The 23,821-nt window shown below is 38.5% G+C and overlaps 1 protein-coding gene across 2 annotated transcripts in view; it reads left to right on the top strand.

Annotated features, from left to right (window-relative positions):
• The first annotated feature begins 617 nt into the window (after nt 1-617).
• RPS6KA3 (ribosomal protein S6 kinase A3) overlaps nt 618-23,821 on the top strand; it is a 113,126-nt gene continuing 89,922 nt past the window's right edge. Inside the window, exons 1-2 of one of the 2 annotated variants that reach the window (XM_035000558.1) lie at nt 618-951; nt 4,724-4,765. In XM_035000558.1, coding sequence (XP_034856449.1) covers nt 883-951; nt 4,724-4,765 — 111 coding nt within the window. In that variant the 5' untranslated portion in view covers nt 618-882. The remainder of the gene's footprint in view (nt 952-4,723; nt 4,766-23,821) is intronic. The other variant, XM_035000562.1, reaches the window with a different exon arrangement.

Below are 23,821 nucleotides of genomic sequence, written 5' to 3'. Positions count from 1 at the left end.
CGGGGGCAGGTGAATGCCCAGCGTGTGAGCCTGGATAGGGCGGGTCCTGGTCCATTAAAGGATGTTCCCATAGACACGACGCGCCCACAAACACCCACCAAGGAGTGAGACCGAAAAGACACCCCACGCTCACTCCCCGGGTCTTTGGCACCGGACTGTGCCCACTGCGCCTCGCCCATCTCCCTCCCCCAGCTAAGAGGGGACCACTGTTATCTACATCCTTAAGTAGCCTCCGACCTGCTCGGACCCTTAGCAGTTCAAGGCTCCCAGCCTTTAGCTCCTCTTACCCTTCCCCTCTTCTTTCCCCCACCGCCAGCCGCCCGCCGACGCCCCCAGATCTCTCGGGCTCGCCCTTCCTGAAAGTAGGCGAGGCCCAGAAGCTGAGGCTGGGGCGAGGAAGGAGGGAGGAGCGAAGCCCGGCGGCCGGGGGCGTGTCTTCCCAAGCCCCGCCCCCGGGTGCGCGCGGCGGTGGCGGCGGCGGCAGAGCCTCGCTCTGAGAGACAGGTATCGCTTAGGCGCCATGTTGTGAGCGGAAGTGGGGGAGCGCGCGGCCGCCGCTGTTCTACTGGGAGCGGGCGCGGGAACCGGCGGGGGGGGCGGAGCTGTAGTCCCGGCGGCGGAAGGAGGAGAGGAAGAAAGGGGCGAGACCGGGTGCCCGGCAGCGGCGCGAGGCTCTCGCTCCGCGCGCGGACATCTCCAGCCAGGCGCGCGACGTTCGAGGGTCGGTGTCGGCGCCGAGCCCTCTCCCGGGCAGCCGGCGCTGGTGCTGCTGCTGCCGCCGCCGCTGCTGCTGTCGTGGGGCTCGGGCGGCGACAGAGCGGGGCCGGCCGTGGGGCGGGCGGGGAGGGAGGAGGCGGTGAAGGCGGCGGGCCGGGGGGGAAGATGCCGCTGGCGCAGCTGGCGGACCCGTGGCAGAAGATGGCTGTGGAGAGCCCGTCCGACAGCGCTGAGGTGAGTGAAGCCGGGCGGCCGGGGGCCGGCGCGCCCCTCCCCTCGCCCCCGCGGGCCAGCTCCCCTCCCTGGGGCTGGCCACTTGGCCCCTTCCTCTGCTGCTCGCATCTCCCCTCTGTCTGGGATTCCGGTTTGGGTAGTTGGGGTTGGTCTGTTTGCCCTTCTGTTCCACCCGCACCCTCACCTCCCCTCCCTCGCTCGGGGGGCTGTGGTGTGGTGGCGCGTGGGGTTTGGAGTGGGCGCTGGGGCTTTGCAAGAAGCCGATTTTAATCAACTTTGCGTGGGGGGAGCGGGAAGCTGAGCGGGGGCCGGAGAGGAGTTGGGAAGTTTGGCCCTGCCTGGTTGGGGGCTTCCCTGGACCCTGGCGACTTTGGGGTGTAAGGGAGGGGTATGGATTGGGTTCACTGGGAAGCGGGGACTCTCGAGTCTGGCCAGGGGAGGGAGTTGGTGCTGTGAGTCGGGCGCCTGGGGGCTGGAACGGCCCAAGGCAGGACTGGCGACCTGTGGGGGTTTCGGGTAGGGGGTGCAGGACAGCCAAGGGTTTTTGCCTCCCCACAGTTTGTCTGCCGCAGCGGTTTCTGCCGGTGCAAGGGAGAAAGTGGAAGCTTGAGGTCCTCCCCCCTCCCCCATTTCTTAGGTCGCTGAGCTCGAGGACCCAGTCCGTAGGAGCTTTAACTTGAGTTTCCTGTCCATGGAGGTGAGAGGGTGATATTCAAGGCCATCAGTAGCCGCCCTAAAGGGCTTTCAGGTTTTCTTCCCCCAGGATCTATTCGGTGACCATCCCAGAGACACCTAACCGAGTGCCAAAAACCAAAACAATGTACCCAAAGACGGCAAAACAATTTCCCCGGACACGGCACAGCATCGAGCTTTTGCAGCCGCCCCTGTCCCAGAACCAACTCGGGGTCTGCGAAAATAATCCAGACAAGACCCATTCCAGGGCATCAGCGCTCCTCTCCGGAGTGGAAAATCAATTCCTGATGGTGGCATGTCTGTGATTCTCCCTTCTTGACTTTTTGCTGTCTTCTATCCCCGCAGCGGACTTTGGGGGATTACAGGATGATAGGCTGCGTGTGTGTAATAGTTAGTGAGTGACCCCATTTCTGGAAAGCATGACTGAAACGCGGGGGTGGAATGGGGCAGGCTCTGATGAGTGGTGTACTTGGCGGCAGCCGCTGCCCTGCCGGCCTCCGCAGTGTGAGAGGTGGATAGGGTTACTGGTTACGTCAGTAAGACCGAGGCTCGGTTTGATCTGAGATGCGGGACACTTGCATTCCCGGGTATAATGGAGGGGGAGGGGGATCAGTTCAAATAGCTTTTCAGTTTTTTCCTAGTCACCTCTACTGCTGTATAAAATGTTTACTTGCTCTCCTTAACGTGAGCAGAGTTGTAATAGTGCTTACGGCTGGTACTTAGTATTTTGTGACTTGGATCATATTTTAAAAATCTAAACTAAACGCTGCTCTTCAATAGAAAAGATATTGATAGATGTTTTCTAAATATTTTTAAAAGGCAATCACGTTTTTAAGACTAGACAGAATTACATTTAAAATTATGTTAGCCTGATTAATACTATAGATGTTTTATAAGAAAATTGAATTTAGACTGTTTAATCATCCTTTGAATGGATAGTGTGAAAATTAGTATGCAAATGGGCTCTTTTCATTCATCTTTTTCTTCAGATTTTATTTGCATTAAAGAATATAGCTAAAAGGTTTATAAAATATGTTCTCAAAGTGCTGACCTTATGAAAAGAAACTGAATTTGCTTTGAGCCTGATTGTTACATGCAAACGGTAACATTTGCAACTCATAATCAGTCCACATTTCTGCTTGGCACATATCAGTGTGTTAAAAAATCATTTAAAATTCCACCTTATCCTTTTTCTACATAGCATACATTTGGATAGGGAAGGCACAAAACTGATATTTATTTAGCACTTACTATATGCCAGATACTGTGGTACATGCTCTTTCATTTTATCCTTCCTATGACCCAACAGAGTAGGATTGTGATCCTCATTATTACAGATTAAGAAACTGAATCTCCGAAGTTAAGGGCACAAAGATTATAAATAGTAAATGGCAGAGCCACAATTCAAAGCCGGGTGGGTATAATTCATGTGCTTCGCTTTATATTAGGGTAGCTGTTTCAAATCCTTTGTGGAAAAATTCAGGGTATAAATAAATAAGCCAGTAGTTAGAGGTCATGTATTTTTCAGGAACAGTTACGGTATTATAAGCGGTCTCACTTGTTAAAGCCTAGTTATTTCAGTTACTGTCATGGTTTCCAGAACCTGGCAGATAGGATTCCACAACTTGCCATTTTCAAAGAATTTTCTTGATATTTTGGCATAAGATATGTCACACAGAGCTAGTGTTGCCTGGATTAATTTTAAAAAGATCTTTTTAAATTGCCTTTAGATATTTTGTTGCCTTTGGTGGTTCATCTGTTTCAAGTAAATTACTGCTGATACAATTTTGGAAATTGAAGCCAGTAAGGAGAAGGTTGAGAATTTTCATTCAGAAGTCTAATATTGGACTTATTTTTATGCCTGCTATTATGCCATCTCCTCCCCAGTAAGTCCTTATCAGAAAGTAATTATATTTTACCAGAGTAAAATCATTTTTTTTTTGAAAGACATTTACTTGAGTAAATACATCAAATTTTTTCTCTCCAGGCTAAAAGGTTTCAGAATTGGTCTCTATAGGAATTTACATTTGTGGTCTCATTCCTAGTAGATTGTGAAATCTTGAAAGCAGAGCCTTTTTTTTCCCCTCTGTATTCTCAGCACTTAACACAGTGCCTGGCACATATATATTATGGACCCAATAGATGTCCACTGAATGAATTATGATGGTCAGGAATAGGGTGATTATCAATGTTATTTCTGTTCTTATCATTTTAATCTTACATTGAAATATGAGCAATCTTAAAAGACCTGAGTACCTCACCAAAAGTACAGGCAGTTTCTTCATTCCTTTACATAGCCTTCCTGCTTTAAGACCTCACATGGGTCTCATGGTGCTCAAAACAAAAAAACCCTTGTGGTTAACTCAAACATGGGTCAGAACATGATAGGCTAGAACTAGGCCAAATGTTTAAAGAAGCAAATTTGGATAATAAAGGAAGTACTATGTAAGCAGTCAAGGTTAGTACAAAATTAAAAACAAAATAGCGTCCTAAATAGTCCAGGTGAATTCACAACTCTTTAATGAGTTATTTAAAGATGCTAATTGTTTTTAAGTATCTGACTGTTTAGGAGACAGTTATCAAGGAATTGTGACTATTCTGTAAATTTCTTGCCACTGCTGTCAGGGATAACATTTACTGGATCATAAGCCTGACCTAAAATGACACTTTTTTCTCAGTTTTCAATAAAGGATAAATGATAGTAAATGTAAATAAGAACAATTTAAATTAATTTAACCTTAAAATTAAGATTATTTTTAATTTATAGAAATGTGCTGTATAAAAATAGCCACCTTGAATTCTTTTAAATAGCAAGTACCCATAATGCATTAAAAATATTAACTATATATTTTCTTTATAAAAAATGAGACCCTTGTGTTGGAAACCATCTTCAGTGGATATGCATCCATTTTTATTTTCAAAGATTGTACTGGATTCTGTACTATTTCTACTATATTGATATTAGGTTTCTTATTTTTATCTGTAGGGAAAAACATTCTATTAAAGTATGATCATTGATTTTGAAAAAATGTTTTATTAAGTTTCTTCCTTTTCCTGTTTCATTTCTACCACCTTTCAGGTTTTTTTCTTTCCCCCAAGTGAAGATCTGAGGAGAGGACAGGTATTGTTACATGTCAACTGTCAATAGTAACTGTGACACATTACTGAACACTTCATTGTTTTCAGTGATTATGATATAAGATGTCAGTTTTTGTTAAACTAAAATTCAGGAAAGTTTGCTTTATTTTGGCAGCTCTCCCTGTACTAATTGGGTTGGTCCAAAATGTGAAATTCTTTGGTACATTTAAATTTTAAAATAAAGGGGTAAACTTAAAGAAACAAGTATAGGCAGACTTGCCTTTTCTTTAGTATGTTTCTGGAAATCACAATGAGTATATTCTATTTTTATTTAAGGAGAGTGGCATAATTGGGATGTGCACTCTTGACCAAGGATGTGATAATCAGTAAATTATAGATCAAAAATATAGCAGATCATTTATCAGAAGTCTGAATTGCAGAATTGTTGTAAAGATATTTTAAAAATTTATCACACACTACAACATTCATACCATTGTGATCATTTACAAGATTTGCTCTAGAGTCCCATACTCAGGGACATGTGATATACCAGGCTGTGAATGTTCGGTGATGTCAAGGGCACCAGTTTCCCAGTGCAGACTGGATGCTTTAGACCCAGTGGTTCAGATTACAGTGTACAACAGTGACATCTTGGTGGTCTCTTGATAATGCATGAGTGTGGTAGAGCTCGGTTGTTTATGTGTTTTGGTGGATAACAAGTTTTAAAGCATTGGAATGTAATTGTGCAAGTCTATATATTATACATGCAATTCCCCAATTCACATAATAGAAAATAAAAACAACCAACTGCATTTTTATACTTGGCATTAAATGTCTTCCACTACCCCACTTCAGATTTGATACAGTTTCCTATATCATTAATCTGGAACAATTAGCAGATCTCATATATTCCAGTTTATCAATTTAATACCAAGTAACATAAAAACAAAGATAAAACAGCTGTAAATAATTGTTATAAAATGTGTAGAGTTAAAAAAACACAAATATATGCATTTTCTGAAGCAGATTCAGGATAAAATGTATCTATATAAGACATAACTATTATTTTATACACTTGGCCTATTTTAAGCAAACATATTAGTTACTAGCAATTAAATATTCCAGTTTTACTTATCTCCTTAAAATTTAGAAAGTACTTTTTGAGATAATTCTGATGTATGGCAAGTGTTAAAGAACATAAGCTTTGGAGCCATAAAGACCTGGGTTTGAGTCCTGGCTCTGCCACTTAATAACTTAGTAATCTTATGCAAGTTGTTTAGTGTCTCTATGCTTCAACATTCTAATCTGTAAAATAAGGATGAATAATATCTACCTCGTAGGGTTGTGGTGAGAATTAAGTGAAATGATACTATATGTAAAGTATGTGGTTCACTGCATGGTTTCAGTGTTTAATAAATAATACAATGAGTCCTCTAACAGAATTGTCTGAGGAAGTTCTGTGTTTTTCCTCTGGAGTAATTTTTTCAGAATCAAGCAGAACAATTAAAAATTATTTGTTTGATCTGTTTAAACAGAGCCATTATTATATCTGAATATAATTGTAAGGGTAAGGTGAATGCAGATCTCCTGAATCTTGTCCCTTTTTGTATGATTCCCCTCTTCAATATCATCTTTAAAGGGGAAAAACAGATAAAGAACATTTGAAGAATATGTGTGGAAGAAGGAAGAAAGGAAAGTTGTGTTCACATTTCAACATTGGTCAGTTTGGAAGGCATCTCACAATCCATGGCATGTGATTGTTTAGCAGTGTTTTTTTTCCTCTTAGTGATATATAAGATAGTGTATTTTACACATGATAGTGTCTTATGATTGATGAAACCTGGTGTATCCTGGATGTCAACTTCTTGAAGGAAGTATGTCCTTGAAGAAATGGATAAAGTCAATATATAGTGTTAATAAGAAGTAGAACTTTAACTTACTTTCTAAAACATATCAAAACAAAATGTGCACACCTTTTTATATTTTAGGATCAGTTCTATTAATTTCACTTTTAGGGACAGAACTTAGTATGGCACACCTCCCTCCCCATTACTCTAAACACATTTGTTTTGGTTATTTGAATATGCCACGAGTAACTGGGTTTTCCTATCTAGAAATAGAATCCTTTGGATTTGGTCTTTTATGGGTATTTGTACTTAAAGAATTTGAAATAGGATATACAGTATTTTTAACTGAGAAATCTCTGGAAATGTTAAAGGTGTATCTATGCCCCAGCAACAATCTCTGCTGTGCAAAGACAAACAAAACAAAGGAGTGTCGAATAAATTTGGGAATTATAGAGTTAAACAGTATTTGACCAATGTCTTTACCTCATAACTTCTTAGAACTTTTAAGAAGATATTGTACATGATGAATCGGCAAAAAGGATATAGCCCACAGCATTTGAGACTTGATGTCAGAACCCTTTTTTCATGAACCTTCTATTGAAGTCTCAAAGGACACAAGTGCTTTGCAGAACAGTTTGAACAGTCTGATAACTATAGTAACATGATCCAGTATTGCCTACAATTGAGCTGTTATGCTTAATTGACTGTATCAAAGCTTTTTTCTTTATCAGGAATTTTTGTTTCATTTTGAATTGAAATCTTTTAAATTGTATGATTTTCCATCTTATAATGGACTAAACATTTAAATATAATTTAAATGAAAGTTTAAGATAACTTAAACTTTTTTATCCCATATTCTGAAAATTAGTGGTCATATTCTACCTTAATATCAAGCTAATTGCCCCTATTAAGTGGACCCTGCATTGACTTGCTCTTTAACTTACATCTCAAATTCATAATTCTTACAAACTCTCTTTTTAACATTTGGCAACTTTATGCTGCCATCAATCTATCTCTCCCGTTCTCCTTTTTAAATTAATTGCTTCTAACTTGCAGTTACTAGAAAACAGCTAGGGTTAGTGATACTTTGATGCAGTCATTTTTAACTTGGGAACCTTGTTACTCCATCTTAAAAAACAGTTTACATTTGCAGCTTACCAAATAATGCAAAATAGCATCCTCACCCTTTTTGTGATCTCTGCCCATCGTATACACATACCTCTGGGGTCAGGGGTATTTGGACCTATTACCTACTAATAAGCAGTTTTTTATGCTTCAACATAACAGTGACCAAATGGCTCAATAACTGGCATTACCTACTCAGCATATTTACCTTCCTTTCTGGAAGGTGTCAACTAGAAAGGAATGTGAATAATCTGAAGAACAGGTGGCTACAAGACAGAAAGCTAGCCTACTGCCCCACCTGGAGTCAGGTCTACACATTGTCTTTTGGAGTTTTTTGGTGGGATTTTTTCCCCCATGAAATAGTGCTAGTTTCCTGACTATTAGCTACACTATATTTGTGTGTAAATCCAAAAGCTCCTTTATACCTCCTGTCATTCTTTTCCTCTATTAACATAAATAGAATTACAGCAGTAGCATAACTTAAATCAGATTTCCCGACCTTAACTAATATACCCATGGTATCTTACATACCTTAAAAACTAGTTATGTGGGCGCCTGGGTGGCTCAGTTGGTTAAGCGACTGCCTTCGGCTCAGGTCATGATCCTGGAGTCCCTGGATCGAGTCCCGCATCGGGCTCCCTGCTCGGCAGGGAGCCTGCTTCTGCCTCTGACCCTCCCCCCTCTCATGTGCTCTCTCTTTCTCATTCTCTCTGTCTCAAATAAATAAATAAATAAAATCTTTAAAAAAAAAAAACTAGTTATGTTTAATCTACCATGTAAATTGATTTTTATAATCTTCTGTATAATAATGATCTCATCATCAAACTTGACCTGGTCATCTAGATTTCTGTGACCTTGCCTCTAATCCTGTGGTCCACAAAGCTTGTTATAGGAAACTTGATTCAGTCATTTGATATGTGTTAGAAGCAGATGTCAAATGATAGCCTGAAGCAAAAGATAATTTTGACATAATAGATTGAGGTGCATCTCATATACAGTGTTTTGGGAGAAAACTTCTCTCCAGAAATCTTGTAGAACCTATACTAAAAACCCCAGTTACCCAGAATGCTATTTCAGTTTTTTACATTTAGGGGCCTGAACACAATACAAAATAACAGGAAAGATTCACTTAAAAAAAAAAAAAACATAACTTCTAGATTGGCTTCATTCAGTAGCCACTAGCTACATGTGGCTATGGAGCACTTGAAATGTGACTAGTGTGGCTGAGGAACTGAATTTTAAATTTAATTTTAATTATTTTAAATTTAAATAGTCACTTGTAGCTATTGGCTACCGCATTGAACAGCACAGTTCTAAAGATTATAGGATTAGTACAAATTGGACTTTTTTTTCTATACCAGTGTTTTTCAGCTCTGCCTTCTATTATTTGTATTTTGAAATTAATAGGCTAAAGCTTTTTCTAAATGAAAAAATACTTGCTATGCTTTTTCAAATTATGTTTAATCAGCTTTGTCTTGTTCCTCACCTACCCTGAAGATTTTTATAAACCCTACTACATGGTATGTGCCCTTCAGGTCACCATTCTGCACTTTCTATAGTTTTGCTAGTTTTACAGTGACATTTCTCATTCAAGTGATAACACCAAGCACTGGGGAAAATAGCTATCAAAAAATGTTGCATTTTGTTAATTATACTGTGCTAATTAATACTGGAAAAGTGGATTGATACATCTTGTAGATTAATGTTTACTGAATGCCCTCTCTGGCTAGATACTGTCTATATCAACTTGAATGAGGTAGACATAATTCTTCTCAGCTTACAGATGAGGAAACTGAAGCCTAGAAAGGTTAAGTAAGTTGTTCATGGTTGCACCACTAGTTAGTAGAGGAGGCAGGATTCAAACCCAAGTCTCAGATTGCAAATTCCATTGACTTTCCGCTAGACTGCCATGCTTGAGTTGAGAACAGCATGTGGGTGACTCATTCTAGATGAAATCTACAGGGGAAAAATGTTCTCAGTGGTTTGTATGAGAATATATTTTTATGGGAATGTATAGGTAGAGTTAGAAAAGTGAAATTGACTCAACTCTCCAAATACATTGTGGGTTAAATAGGCTTTTGTGAGCTAGCCTGAAAAACAGCATTTGTGACATTGTATGAGAAAATGTTTTGGGATTTCTAAACAGCTGTCTTACAAATGAATATTTGAAACAAAAACTACAGTATTTGGAAAAGGGGGGTGATGTCCAGATATTAGTTAACAGCTCTTTATATAGAAGTCCCTAGGTGTGTGCTTGGGTAACTGTGCTCTGTTTTTGAATTGCTGCTAATTAAATCATTACCTCTTTATATTTGCATCTCTTCAGAAAAATCTATTTGACACTCCCTCAAAGTGTTTCAGGATCTTACTCAACCTGAAAAAGTTACCATTTATCTTGCTATAGTATAAGAAAAGGAAATTTAAAGAAAGTTTACATGATCCTTGGTGGGATTTTTTTCCTTTTTTTTTTTTTTTTTTTTCTTACCACCTGTTAGGTTAAATAGCCCTAATTAATCTTTTTTAAAAAATTGAGATATGACTTACCACAAAATTCACTCTTGTAAAGTATACAGTTCAGTGGGTTTTAGTATATTCACAAGGTTCTGCAACCATCACCACTATCTAATTCCAGAACATTTCATCACCCCCAAAATAAATCCCATACTCATTAGCAGTCAGTCCCTTTTCCTTCTTTCCCCCAGCCCCTGGCAACCAATAATCTACTTTCTATATTTGCCTATTCTGGACATTTCATATTAATGGAATCATATCATATGTGACCTTTGTGTCTGACATCATTCATTTAATAATGTTTTCAAAGTTCATCCATGTTATAGCATGTATCAATGCTTCATTTTGATGGCTGGGTAATATTCTGTATGGATATACCACATTTTGTTTGTCCATTTGTCGGTTCATGGACATTGGGGTTGTTTCCACTTTTTTGCTATGGTGAATAATGCTGCTATGAACATTTTGTATCAAGTTTTTATGTGAACATACGTTTTTGATTTTCTTGGGTATACACCTAGGCGTGGAATTGCTGTGTCATATGGTAAGTCTATGTTTAATATTTTGAATTACCGACAGATTGTTTTCCAACTTGCTTAAACCATTTTACATTCCCACCAGCAGTGTATGAGGGTTCCAGTTTCTCCATATCCTCATCAACACTTGTTATTGTCTTTTTCATTATAGCCTTTGTAGTGTGTAAGAAGTGGTATCTCATTGTGGTTTTGATTTGCATTTCCCTTATAACTAAGGATATTAAGGATCTTTTCGTGTGCTCATTGTCTACTTGTATACATAATTAATTCTTGTGCTTATTTTTTACTGATTTGGAGACTTAAGTGGAGTTTTTGCATTAATGCTGTTAATAGAAGATCCTTGTCTATGTTATATTGTATACAGATCTTCCTTGACTTAAATAGGATTATGTTCCATCATAAGTTGGAAATGCATTTAATACACCTATCATATTAATGTCACAGCTTAGCCTAGCTTACCTTTTTTTTTTTTTTTTTAAAGATTTTATTTATTTATTTGAGAGAGAGGGAGAACACATGAGAGGGGATAGGGTCAGAGGACGAAGCAGACTCCCTGCCGAGCAGGGAGCCCGATGCGGGACTCGATCCAGGGACTCCAGGATCATGACCTGAGCCGAAGGCAGTCGCTTAACCAACTGAGCCACCCAGGCGCCCTAGCCTAGCTTACCTTTAACATGCTCAGCACTTATATTAACCTAGAGTTGGGCAAAATCATCTAACACAAAGTCTATTTTATAACAAAGTATTGGTTATCTCATGTAATTTATTGAATACTGTACTGAAAGTGAAAAACAGAATGGCTTTAAGTGTATTGGTTGTTTATCCTTGTGATCACATGGCTGATTGGGAGCTGCCATTCCTTGCCACTGCCCAGCATCATGAGAGAGTGTCTTACCACATATTGCTAGCCCAGGAAAAGATAAAAATTCAAAGTGGTTTCTACTGAATGAAATTAAATAATCATTTCTGCACCATTGTCAAGTCGAAAAATTATAAGTCAAACCATCATAAGTCAGGGACTGTCTGTACATAGTTCTTCAGAAAACTTAGTTTCAATCTGTGCTTTCAAAAGATTTTTTTTTTTCATTTTTATATGTGATAAATTCAAAGCCTTTCCTAGAACACTGATTTTTCCAACTGGGTCAATAGAGTCCTATGTTCTATGGAAATACCTTATGTTACCTCATCACCTGGACCACCCCTTTTCCCAGCCAGAGCAGAGTTTCTAGAGGAATACAACAAAGAGTTAATGTTAATTATAGAAAATTATAGCAAGAAAGCAAAAATTGAAGCAGTGATATTTTTCATTACAGTCTCCTCAGTGTTGTTATACTATTCTGTAGTTTCTTATTTAAAGCAAGAGTACAGGAAATAATTGAAGGTCAATCAAAACCACATGTCTAGACTCAAAAATTAAATACTCACTTAGGTTAACTGAGATATACAGGTGTTTCATTTAAAGAAGTAGGAAAATGCAAAACAAAGCCTGTTTGCCTCCTTTCCTTCAAGTTCCTGCTGGCTATTGGTATAAGCAGTAAGGGAGGTTACTTAAAGAGAGAAATGTCACAGACAAATTAAAAATAAGATTTCCTGGGGCACATGGCTGGCTTAGTCGGTGGAACATGTGACTCTTGATCTCAAGGTCACAAGTTCAGGCCCCACATTGGGTGTGGAGCCTGCTTGCTTTTTTTTTTTTTTAAAGGATTTCCTTTGGATTATTAAAAAGAGCTCATAAATGTGGGGTTTTTTTTTAAGATTTTATTTATTTAAGGGAGAGTGGGAGAGAGAACACGAGAGAGTGCAAGAAAGAGAGAGCACAGGGAGGGGGGAGGAGGAGAGGGAGAGGGAGAAGCAGGCTCTCTGCTGAGCAGGGAGCCTGACATGGGGCTCCATCCCAAGACCCTGGGATCATGACCTGAGCTGAAGGCAGACGCTTAACCGACTGAGCCACCCAGGCAGCCCTGTAAATGAGTTTTAAAGTGAACTTTTCCCCCTGGCTCTTCTGAGTGTGAAGTATATTACTAGGTGATGATGAATGAAATAGGATTATTTCCTTTGGAATGTTATAATTTAAAAGTACTGAGGTGGACAGGCAGTTAAATAACCTGAAGCAAGCTGAATTAGCCAGGAATGTTCCAAACAAATATAATTGGAACTTTAGAAGAAAATTATGATCTATAATGTTATAGCAGTTTTCCATAGTGCACTTTTAAGCATAATGTGGAATATTAGAAAGTAAATATTATTACCCCTGACACCCAATAAAGTTCCTTTTAAAACACACATACACAAAACAAATGTTTTTTTCAACATAAAAATTAATCACTTGGAGGAGACTTCTGGTTCTGCCAAGTTGGAGAAGCCCTGTTCCTCCTAGGTCCTCTTTTACAACTAAAACACCTTAGACATAACACATCAAACAAGTACAGGAATACTCTGAAAGGTGGAAACAAGAAAGGAGACTGCCTACAGACTTTGGGACTCAAAGAATGACACAAATAGTGAGTTCCTTGGGTTTTTTTTTTATTGCCTCCCATATATCTTGGACAGGTCCTGTAAAAGCCTCCAACCTGAACCACCAATAGACACAGACAAAAGGGACTCCAAGAAAAGCCTGTCCTCTCTAGCCAAGTGAATGAGGAAAGGGTAGCCTAACAATAGTAAATCTTTTTGACAGTACTCACCCTACTGTAGCCAAACACCCCAGAAAAATCCCACCCTACACCAAAGAAGCAAGTGGCAGTGCTTGAATTCCTCCACTTGATGATGTTGGCTGTGCAGATCAAGGACCTGATCTCCCCATTCCTTGCCTAGCAAAAGCAGATAGCACTTTGATTCTCCCTGCTGGGTGGTTTTGGCAGGGTGAGCAGGATCTGATCTTCCCTCACTGCCCCCCCGCCCCTGTGCCACCACCTGCAGAAGGAGGTGATGCTCTCACTAAGGTAGTGTCAGTGGGGTCCAGGAGCCAGTTGAGCCTCCATCCCAATCTGGAAGCAGTGAAACTTAACAAGGTGCTGTGAGGCTAGGGTAGTCCCCACTAAGCCTCCCCTTGCCCTGTGTCAATGAGGAGCTGAGCTTATACCTTCACCTAAAATCAACAAGGCAGAATAAGATGGTTGGAGGTGGACTAGTCAATTCTGCTTCCCTTCTTTCCTGATGTCATTGGGGCCCAGTGGGCAGCTGAGCCTCCCTGCCCCTCATCTGGCATCTACAAGGCAGAACAAAATGGTGGATGGCAGGGCTGGTTGGCACTCCACTTCCCCTTTTTCCCTCCCCTGTTAGTTGGGCCCTTAAAGAAGCTGAACTTTCCACTCTACCTTACAGCAACAAAGCAGTGCAAGTCAGCCCCCTGCTTTCTTTCTCCCTATTGGCAGTGTGATCCATCAGGTAGATGAGCTTGTACCCCTACTCAGAGGCAATGTGATGGTGCAGGTTGGTTCCCCACTTTCACTGGTACCAGGAATGGAACTAACTTCCATCCCACTCCTATTCAAAAAAGCAAGAGTCACTGCACCACTTTAGCCAGGGTGGTGTCAGTGGGGCCCAGCAGGAAGCTGAACATACACAGTCACCCTGCCCTTACACTAATTCTCACCTAGTAGACTGCCAGCTAAAAAATGATTAAATAGGATTCAGTCTTGGGCGCCTGGGTGGCTCAGATGGTTAAGCATCTGCCTTCGGCTCAGGTCATGATCCCGGGGTCCTGGGATCGAGTCCCACATTGGGCTCCCTGCTAGGTGGGGAGCCTGCTTCTCCCTCTGCCTCTGCCTCTCTCTCTTTCTCTCTCTCTGACTCTCATGAATAAATAAATAAAACATTAAAAAAAAATAGGATTCAGTCTTCTCTCCAAAATTTCCATTATACAATTGAAGGTCACTGTACTAGGAACCAAGAAAATGACAACATGAATGAGAAAAAAGTCAACAGCTACCAACACCAAGATGCTTCAGGTGTTAGAATTATCTGACAAGGATTTTAAAGCAGCCATCATAAAAATGCTTCCATGAGCAATCACAAACACATTCGAAACAAATGAAAAAAAAATTGTCTCAAAAGATATAAAGTAGAATATGGAAACTTTAGAACTGAAAGATACAGTAACTAAAATAAACTTACTATATGGGCTTTATAGAAGAGGGGGCATAACGGGAAAGAGTAATTTTGAAGATTGATCCAGTTACCTAATTGGAACAACAGAGGAAAAAAACTGACCAAAAAAAAAAAAAAAAAAAAGCCTAGGAGCCTGGGGAATATTAACAAGAGATTTAACATCCATGTCACCATAGTCCCAGAAAGTGAAGAAAAAGAGTGGACCTGAAGAAATAATGGCCTAAACTTGCTCAGTTTGGCAAAAGACAAAATCTACAGATTCATGAAACTCACTGAACCCCAAACAAGATAAACCCAAAGTAATCCATGCCCAGACACATCAAAATCAAACCTTTGGAAATGAGAACTTGTTTAATGGGTATGGAGTTTCAATTTTGCAAGATGAAAATGTTTTTGAGATTGGTTGCACAACAGTGTAAATATATTTAACACACTGAACTATACACTAAAAAGTGTTTAAGATGGTAAATTTTATGTTGTGTGTATTTTACCACAATTTTTAAAAATTTGTAATCAAACTAAAAGTAAAGCAAAGAATCTTGAAAGCAGCTAATGAGAAATGAACTATTACATATAAGGGAACATTCAAATGACAGCACATACCACATTAGAAACCATGGAAGCCAGAAGAAAATGGCACCAGTTTTCAAATGCTGAAAGAAAAGAACTGTCAACCCAGAATTCTATACCCAGTGAAAATATCCTTCTGGAATGAAGGTGCACTCAAAACAGTCTCAGATGAAGGAAAGCTAAGAGAATTTGTCTATAACAGACCCTGAAAGAACTACAGGTAGTTTCAAGCAGAAAGGAAATTTTACTTTTTTTTTTTTAAAGATATTATTTATTTATTTGACAGAGAGAGACACAGTGAGAGAGGAAACACAAGCAGGGGGAGTGGGAGAGGGAGAAGCAGGCTTCCTGCTGAGCAGGGAGCCCAATGCAGGGCTCGATCCCAGGACCCTGGGATCATGACCTGAGCTGAAGGCAGATGCTTAACGACTGAGTGCTTTTAAAAGAACGATCTAGGGGCGCCTGGGTGGCTCAGTTGGTTAAGCGACTGCCTTCGGCTCAGGTCATGATCCTGGAGTCCCTGGATCGAGTCCCGCATCGGGCTCCCTGCTTGGCAGGGAGCCTGCTTCTCCCTCTGACCCTCCCCCCTCTCATGTGCTCTCTGTCTCTCTCATTCTCTCTGTCTCAAATAAATAAATAAAATCTTAAAAAAAATAAAAAAATAAAAACGATCTAGAATATCAAGAATAAAGGAATAATATGAATTATATAGTCTTTTCCAGAAAATAGAAGAGGAAACACTTCATAACTCACTTTATGAGGCCAGTATTACCCTGAAACCAAGACCTAAAGACAGGACAGAAAAGAAAGCTATAGACCAGTATCCCTCAAGAACATAAACATAGTATCCTCAACAAAATATTAGCAAAAGAAATCAAGCAATATATGAAAAGAGCTATACACTGTGATCAAATGGATTTTATTCCAAGGATGTAAAACTGGTTCGGTATTCAAAAATCATTCAGTATAGCCCACCATATTAAAAAGGAAGAAAAATCACATCATGTTAATAGTGCAGAAAAAGCATTAAACTGAATTAAACATTCATAATAACTCATCAAACTACGAATAAAAGGGAACTTAGTTTGATAAAGAATACACAAAAAAACCCCACAGATAACATCATACTTAATGGTGAAAGACTGAATGCTTTTCCTTTAATATCAAGTGAAAGACAAGGATGTCCATTCTCACCACTGCTATTCAGCCTAGTCCTGGAAATTCAAAAGGTAAAGGAACTAAAATATCTAATACAAGATAAAAATAAAGTGGAAGGATCAACCCAATTTTAAGCTTCAGTAATCAAAATTGACACTTCAGCAATCAAAATTCTGTGGTATTGGTAAAAGGATAAACACAGGGGCACCTGGGTAGCTTAGTCAGGTTGGGTGTCCGACTCTTGATCTCAGCTCAGGTCTTGATCTGAGGGTCGTGAGTTCAATATAGAATGCAGAAATAGACCCATACAAGTACAGCCAGTTGATTTTTATCAAAGATGCAAAAGCAGTTCAATGGAAAAAGGATAGATGGCCTTTTCAACAGTGGTGCTTGGAGCAGTTACACATCCATGGGTAAAACTATTTTACTATAATCATTATATATATATATATATATATATATATATATATAAAACTATATAATATATATAAATATATAACTATAATCATTAATTATAGTGCACCTCAACATCACACCTTACACAAAAACTAATTCAAAATGTATCATGGGGGAATTAAGAGTATACTTGATGACCAATGAGTAATGTATAGAATTGTTGAATCACTGTATTGTACACCTGAAACTAATATAACACCATATTAACTATACTGGATTTAAAATAGAAAATAGAAAAAAAAAGTGATAAAAAGACACAAAAAAGAAAAAACGCAAACAGAAAAAAATGTAGCATGGATTTAAATGTAAAATATAAAACTTAGAATTTAGACCTAGAAGAAACTTTTCAGGACTTTGGGATAAATGAATTCTTAGACCAGACACCAAACAATCCATAAAAGGAAAAAAATTAGACTTTATTAAAATTCAAAACATTTGCTCTATGAAAACAACCCTGTTAAGTCAATGAAAAGACAAGTTACAGATTGGGTAGAAATATTTGCAAACTTGTATCTGAGAGGGCTTGTATCTAAAATATATAAAGAACTCTCTAAACTTAACAGTAACTTAAGCTCAACAATCCATTTAGAAATTTGACAAAAGAGAAGAACAGCATTTCACTGAAGAGGATATATGGATAGTCAATAAGCATATGAAAAGATGTCAACATGGTTAGCTATCAGGGAAATTAAAATCATGATGAGCTATCAGTACACACCTATTAAAACAGCCAAAATAAAAAATAGTGGCAATATTGAATCTTGGTGAGGATGTGGACAAACTGGATTTCTCATGCATTGCTAGTGGAAGTGTAAAATGATAAAGCCTTTCTGGAAAATAGTTTGGCTGTTTCTTTAAAAACTAAACATCAACTTATTGTATGACCCAACAGTCATACTCCTGGACATTGATCCCAGAGAAATGAAAACGAATGTCCACACAGAAGTCTGTACACAAATTTTCATAGCAGTTCTATTTGTAATATCCAAAACTTAGAAACCAAATGTCATTCAGTGGGTGAATGGTTAAACAAGCTGTGATACCTCCACACTAGAATGCTACTCGGCAACTAAAAGGAATGGATTATTGATACATGGAGCAATTTGGATGACTCTCAAGGATGAATTTATATTCCGTGAATAACTTTAAATACTGTATGATTCCATTAACATAACATTCTTGAAATGACAAAATTGTAGAAATGGAGACAAGATCAGTGGTTGCAAGGGTTAGAAAGGGGCAGGAGGGAGGTGGGCGTGGTTATAAAGGGGTCAGCACACAAGATTCTGGTGTTGATGAACTAACTGTTCAGTATCTTTATAGTGGTGGTAGATACAGGAACCTACAATGTGATAAGTTGCTTAGAACACACACAAGAACCTGTAAAACTAGTGAAATCTGAATAAGGTCTGGGCTTTGTACTGGTATAAATTTCCTGTTTTTTTGTTTTTTTTTTTAAAGATTTTATTTATTTATTTGAGACAGAGAGCATGAGAGGGAGGAGGGTCAGAGGGAGAAGCAGACTCCCCGCCGAGCAGGGAGCCCGACGCGGGACCGGATCCCGGGACTCCAAGATCATGACCTGAGCCGAAGGCAGTCGCTTAACCAACTGAGCCACCCAGGCGCCCAATTTCCTGGTTTTGACGGGAAGTTATGTAAGATGTAACCACTGGGTTAAAGGTATATGGGACCACTCTTTTATTTTTCCAACTTCCTGTGAATCTAATCATTAATTTAAAAGTTAAAAAAAAGTCAGCACTAGATAAAATTCAATGTCTATTTCAATTAAAAACAGTAAAACAGGAATAAAAGGGTGTGTCTTTAATGTTATTAAAAAACAGTCTCAGACCAATAGCCAGCATCATGCCTGATGGGTACATATTTTAAGTCAATCTCATTAAAACTATGCCTGCTGTTTTCACCTCTATTTTATACTTAGAAAGAGTTTGCTAATGCAATTAGACAAGAAAATCAGAGTACTCAAAAGAATAGTAAAAAATTACTGTTCATAGATGATATAATTATCTACTTGGATAATTTTTTTTTTTTTAAGATTTTATTTGACAGAGAGACACACAGCAAGAGAGGGAACACAAGCAGGGGGAGTGGGAGAGGGAGAAGCAGGCTTCCTGCTAAGCAGGGAGCCCGATGCGGGGCTCGATCCCAGGACCCTGGGACCATGACCCGAGCCGAAGGCAGACGCTTAATAACTGAGCCACCCAGGTGCCCCTCTACTTAGATAATCTAAGGAAGCCACTAAAAAGGTTCTTTAAAAACTAATGATAGTCTTGGGCGCCTGGGTGGCTCAGTTGGTTGAGCGACTGCCTTTGGCTCAGGTCATGATCCTGGAGTCCCTGGATCGAGTCCCGCATCGGGCTCCCTGCTTGGCGGGGTGTCTGCTTTGCCCTCTGACCCTATCCCCTCTCATGTGTTCTCTCTCATTCTCTCTCTCAAATAAATAAATAAATAAAATCTTTAAAAAAAAAATAAAAACTAATGATAGTCTCATAAGGTGGTATTATACAAAATACATATTCAGAAATCAATGAATAGCTTTCCTAGTTAAAAAGGGTAGGGGTACCTGGGTGGCTCAGTTGGTTAAGTGTCTGCCTTCGGCTTGGGTCATGATCCCAGAGTCCCAGGATCGAGCATTGCATCAGGATCCCTGCTCAGCGGGGAGTCTGCTTCTCCCTCTGCCCTTCCTCCTGCTCATGCTCTCTCTCTCTGTCAAATAAATAAATAAAATCTTTTAAAAATGGTAATGGAAAAAAATCTCATTCAAAATAGTAAAAATATTATATTTTTGGAAATTAACGTAACAAGCAAAGGGCAGGAATTAAATTTAAAAATTAGTTGCATTAAAGAATAATTTGAATAAATTGAGAGAAAAGCTATGGTTCTTTAAATTACTTTAAATAAGATTCAAGGTTTGTTTTTTTTTTATCGTTTATATTTAAGAATTGAGGGTAACCTCCTGTCTTGAATGAACATTCCCAGATTTTTAGTTTTTTAAAAATTTCTTAAGCTTCTTTTAGTTATTTTATAGTTTATCTGAACAATGCCAACAATTTTTAGTAAAATGCACTTATTAATAGTGTTTATGCTTAATACATGTACAGCTAGAATTAATCATGGAGCTATAATTAGGAACTTTTATCTTTGATTATTTTTTCAGAAATAAACCTTGCTGCCAGGTTGTGTTTATATACCTTTGGTAATTTTTAAATATGTATACACATATTTTTTAATGAGCGAGTAGTTTGGATTGTTTTTTTTTCTAAGTAAATTCAACTCCAAACTTGTCTAAAACACTTTGTGTTAAGATACAGTTGATACTACACAAATAGGAATTTTGCTTGGATGTTAAGCTCTGATTTATTGTGTATTTGAGCAAATCCCATTCTGTCTCAGTTTACTACTTGCAGGCTATTATTGCTGTCTTCTTTTTGTTCATAAGGGTCTTTATAAGACTATATAATTTTAAGTGATTGTTAACCATTACATTATCAGTAACATATATTGGGTTCGGTTCAGCAGACTTTCAGGCACCATTTGTTTTATCAGTGAGGAAACAGATTCAGGTCATTTTGCCATAGTCACATAACAAAAGCTTGAGCTTTGAAGCCCATTATCATGGTGTATCTGTTTTAGGTAGGAGGGCTTCAGTAAGCCTCTGGAAACCAGAAGAAATCATTAGACTTGTTCCTTAGACTCTTAAATTAGCCAACCCAAGTAATGCATTAAAGAGTTATCTAGTACTCAAATTTTTAGCCCTCAAAATGGAAGTGGACCCATTAGGATAAGAGACTCATCAGAATCCCCTCAAATATTTGTCATTTGTCATTTCCTCTGGCAAGGTGAGCAGGAAGAAAGAGAAGCTAACACTGAACACCCAAGACACAATGAGCTTTACCACAACCTCCAACATAACTAGTATCCAAATCTTGTGGATTAGAAAACTGAAGCTCATGTTAAGTAACTTGCCCAAAGTCACACCTATAAAAAAGGGCATAGTCAGGTTTTGAAGCTTAATATGTCAGACTCCAAAGCCCACGATCTTTTCTCTACACTGTGATTTCCCAGACTTGTCTAATCACAGGAATCATCTAAAGTAGCTGTTTAAAAAATGAAATACCATGGGGCTTCTGGAACTTCTGATTGATTTTCGGATAAGGCCGGGTAGTGTATCATTACCAGGAATCTTAGGTGATTCTGATCATCAGACAGGTTTGGAAAATACTACCAACTCCATTAGAGTACTAAGAGGTGGGACTTGAAGGTATTAGGAAGGCAGGAATAGGTTTCGGAGTAGATAGAGGAGCTTAAAAAAACAAGTTGACACTTCATTTTCAACACTAGTGAAATAAGAATAATAAAATTGGGAGCACCTGGCTGTCTCAGTCAGTGGAGCATGCAACTCTTGATCTCGGGGTTGTAAGTTTGAGCCCCGTGTTGGATGTAGAAATTACTTAAAAATAAAATCTTAAAAAAATAGTAAAATTGGATTGTGGAAATTATAAAAGTGCTTTAGGTTCCTTACTCTTCACAGAAAAACGATGTTTTCTTTTTCTTAGTACTTCTCTTTCAGGTGACAGTATTTATACAATCATTCTTTGACATTATCCTTGTTTACAGTTGGGTACAAAGGCACCGCTGAAGGAGATAGATAAAACTGTATTTTGGATGCAGATAAGAAAGAAGGAATTAGACTTAGAAATAACATAAAGGGGCGCCTGGGTGGCTCAGTCAGTTAAGTGCCCAACTCTTGATTTCTGCTCAGGTCATGATCCCAGGGTTGTGAGATGGAGCCTCGCATCTTCGGGCTCTGCCCTGAGGCCAGGAGCCTGCTTAAGATTCTGTCTCTCCCTCCCTTTGTGTGTCCGTGCGTGCCCAAGCGCGCGCGGGCGCACAGACACACACACACACTCTCTCTCTCTCTCCAAAAAAAAAAAAAAGAAATAACATAAAAACAGCTTTAAATACAGAATCAGTAATTTCCTCAGGTGAAAACCCTAGAAAATCTTTAATAACTTTAATCCTTAAAGTTTAAGGATTAAAGTCACAAGATTATAACATTGTCAAGCTGGAAGAGCTCTTAGATAACCACATATTTTATGCATGAAGAAACCACAACTCAAGAGAGGCTTAAGGACTTGCCCACAGTCCTGTGGCAAACTTTCAAATCCATGCTGGCCAAGGTTCCATCTAACTCTTACAGATTGCAGATAAGTACCAAAAAATAGTGACTTTTCCACAGTCACACTGCTTTTTAGAAATAAATTTACGGTAAATCATGTTTACCTTATATTCCCTACTTTGTTTTATCTAATTTTACGGTTTCTTCCTTCTTTAAATGCCCTATTGAGAGTGTGAATATATTCAAAGGGATTGCTTTTAGGAGATTATGATTTTAAATATTATGTCTGAACATGATGTTCAGAACATGATGTTAGAAAAATGAACCATTACCTTCTTAGAATAGTAGAGTTAACAAATGGACACTTTAAGAACATGTGTTATGGAGGACTCTAGGTTCTCTACTTTTGATTAAAAAGCTTTATAGAGAAAAATGAGCAAAGGTAGATGTCTATACATGAATTCTAACAGCATTTCTGTGTAGGAGTACGAGCTTTGGATTCAGACTTGGGTTCGGTTATCTTATCTGCAAACCTAATAGCTCTGTGATCTTGGAAAAGTTACTCAGTTTTTTCTTCTCTGCTATACATAATAACACACCTCATAGTTTATTAATGATTAATTGGGATTAAATGAGAATATATGTAACATGGCTAACACTGTATTTTGAACAAAATGAGCATTGCATAAGGGATGGCTGTGGTTATTAATACCTTGAGCCAGTAGTTTTATATAAGAATATTAATTTCTGAATGACTGCTTTATTTCTTTATTCACTTTCTTTATCATAATCAGAAAATATGATCTGTAAAATTCCTGCTTTGAAGACTTTTATGGTTTAGACATACTCTATAATTTTTCATAGATACTTGAAAAGGACCCATATTCTTTTTGCATTATAAAATTCAATATCTACCTAATCTAATGTAAATTGCTTCAAATGCTTTGTCCTTATTTCATTTATTATGCTAGCTGATACTAGTGTGCTAAAGTTTCCCCTCCTCTTTTGTGTTTGTTCGTTTCATGTTATAGTCCCCAAAACATCTTTTGTGTTTTGTGGTTAGTCTATGATTTAATGTTTTTAATGACTTGTTTGAAAAAATAACATGTTAATTGTAGAAGATCTGAAAAATAGTGAAACACACACAGAAGGAAAAAAACATTTTTACTCTTACTAAGATATATCGTTATTAAAAAGATTTAAATGTGATTAAGAGCAGGGGTGTTAGATTCAGACTTGGGTTTGAATTTAGGCCCTGTTTACTAACCTTAGGCACAATATTAGACTTTTTTATTTATTTGACAAATATTTATTGAGCACCTACTTTGTGCCAGGCATTTTGCTAGGGGCTTAGGATATAGTGCTTAAAAAGATTGACATACCCATCTTGGCTTAATTTCCTCATTTGTAAATTAGTGATAATGCCTCACAGAGTTGTTAGAAACATCAAAGGTGATCTATAGTACTTAACACTTGCCTGGTGTGTGGTAATTGCTCAGTAAATGATAGCAATTATTATCGCTATATGTATTAAATGCTAATTACATTTTTAGTCCAAATCAGATGATCTTTTTAATTGGCTATAGGTTTTTGCCTCACATTTTATTTTTGGCCTCAATATTACAAACTCTTTCTTTTTCATTATGCTT

Source organism: Mirounga leonina, unplaced genomic scaffold (genome assembly GCF_011800145.1).
Source record: "Mirounga leonina isolate KUSES-001 unplaced genomic scaffold, KU_Mleo_1.0 Mir_101595, whole genome shotgun sequence".
Classification (NCBI taxonomy): domain Eukaryota; kingdom Metazoa; phylum Chordata; class Mammalia; order Carnivora; family Phocidae; genus Mirounga; species Mirounga leonina.
The sequence above is the reverse complement of the archived record's forward strand: the minus strand, read 5'-3'. Positions and strand labels throughout refer to the sequence as shown.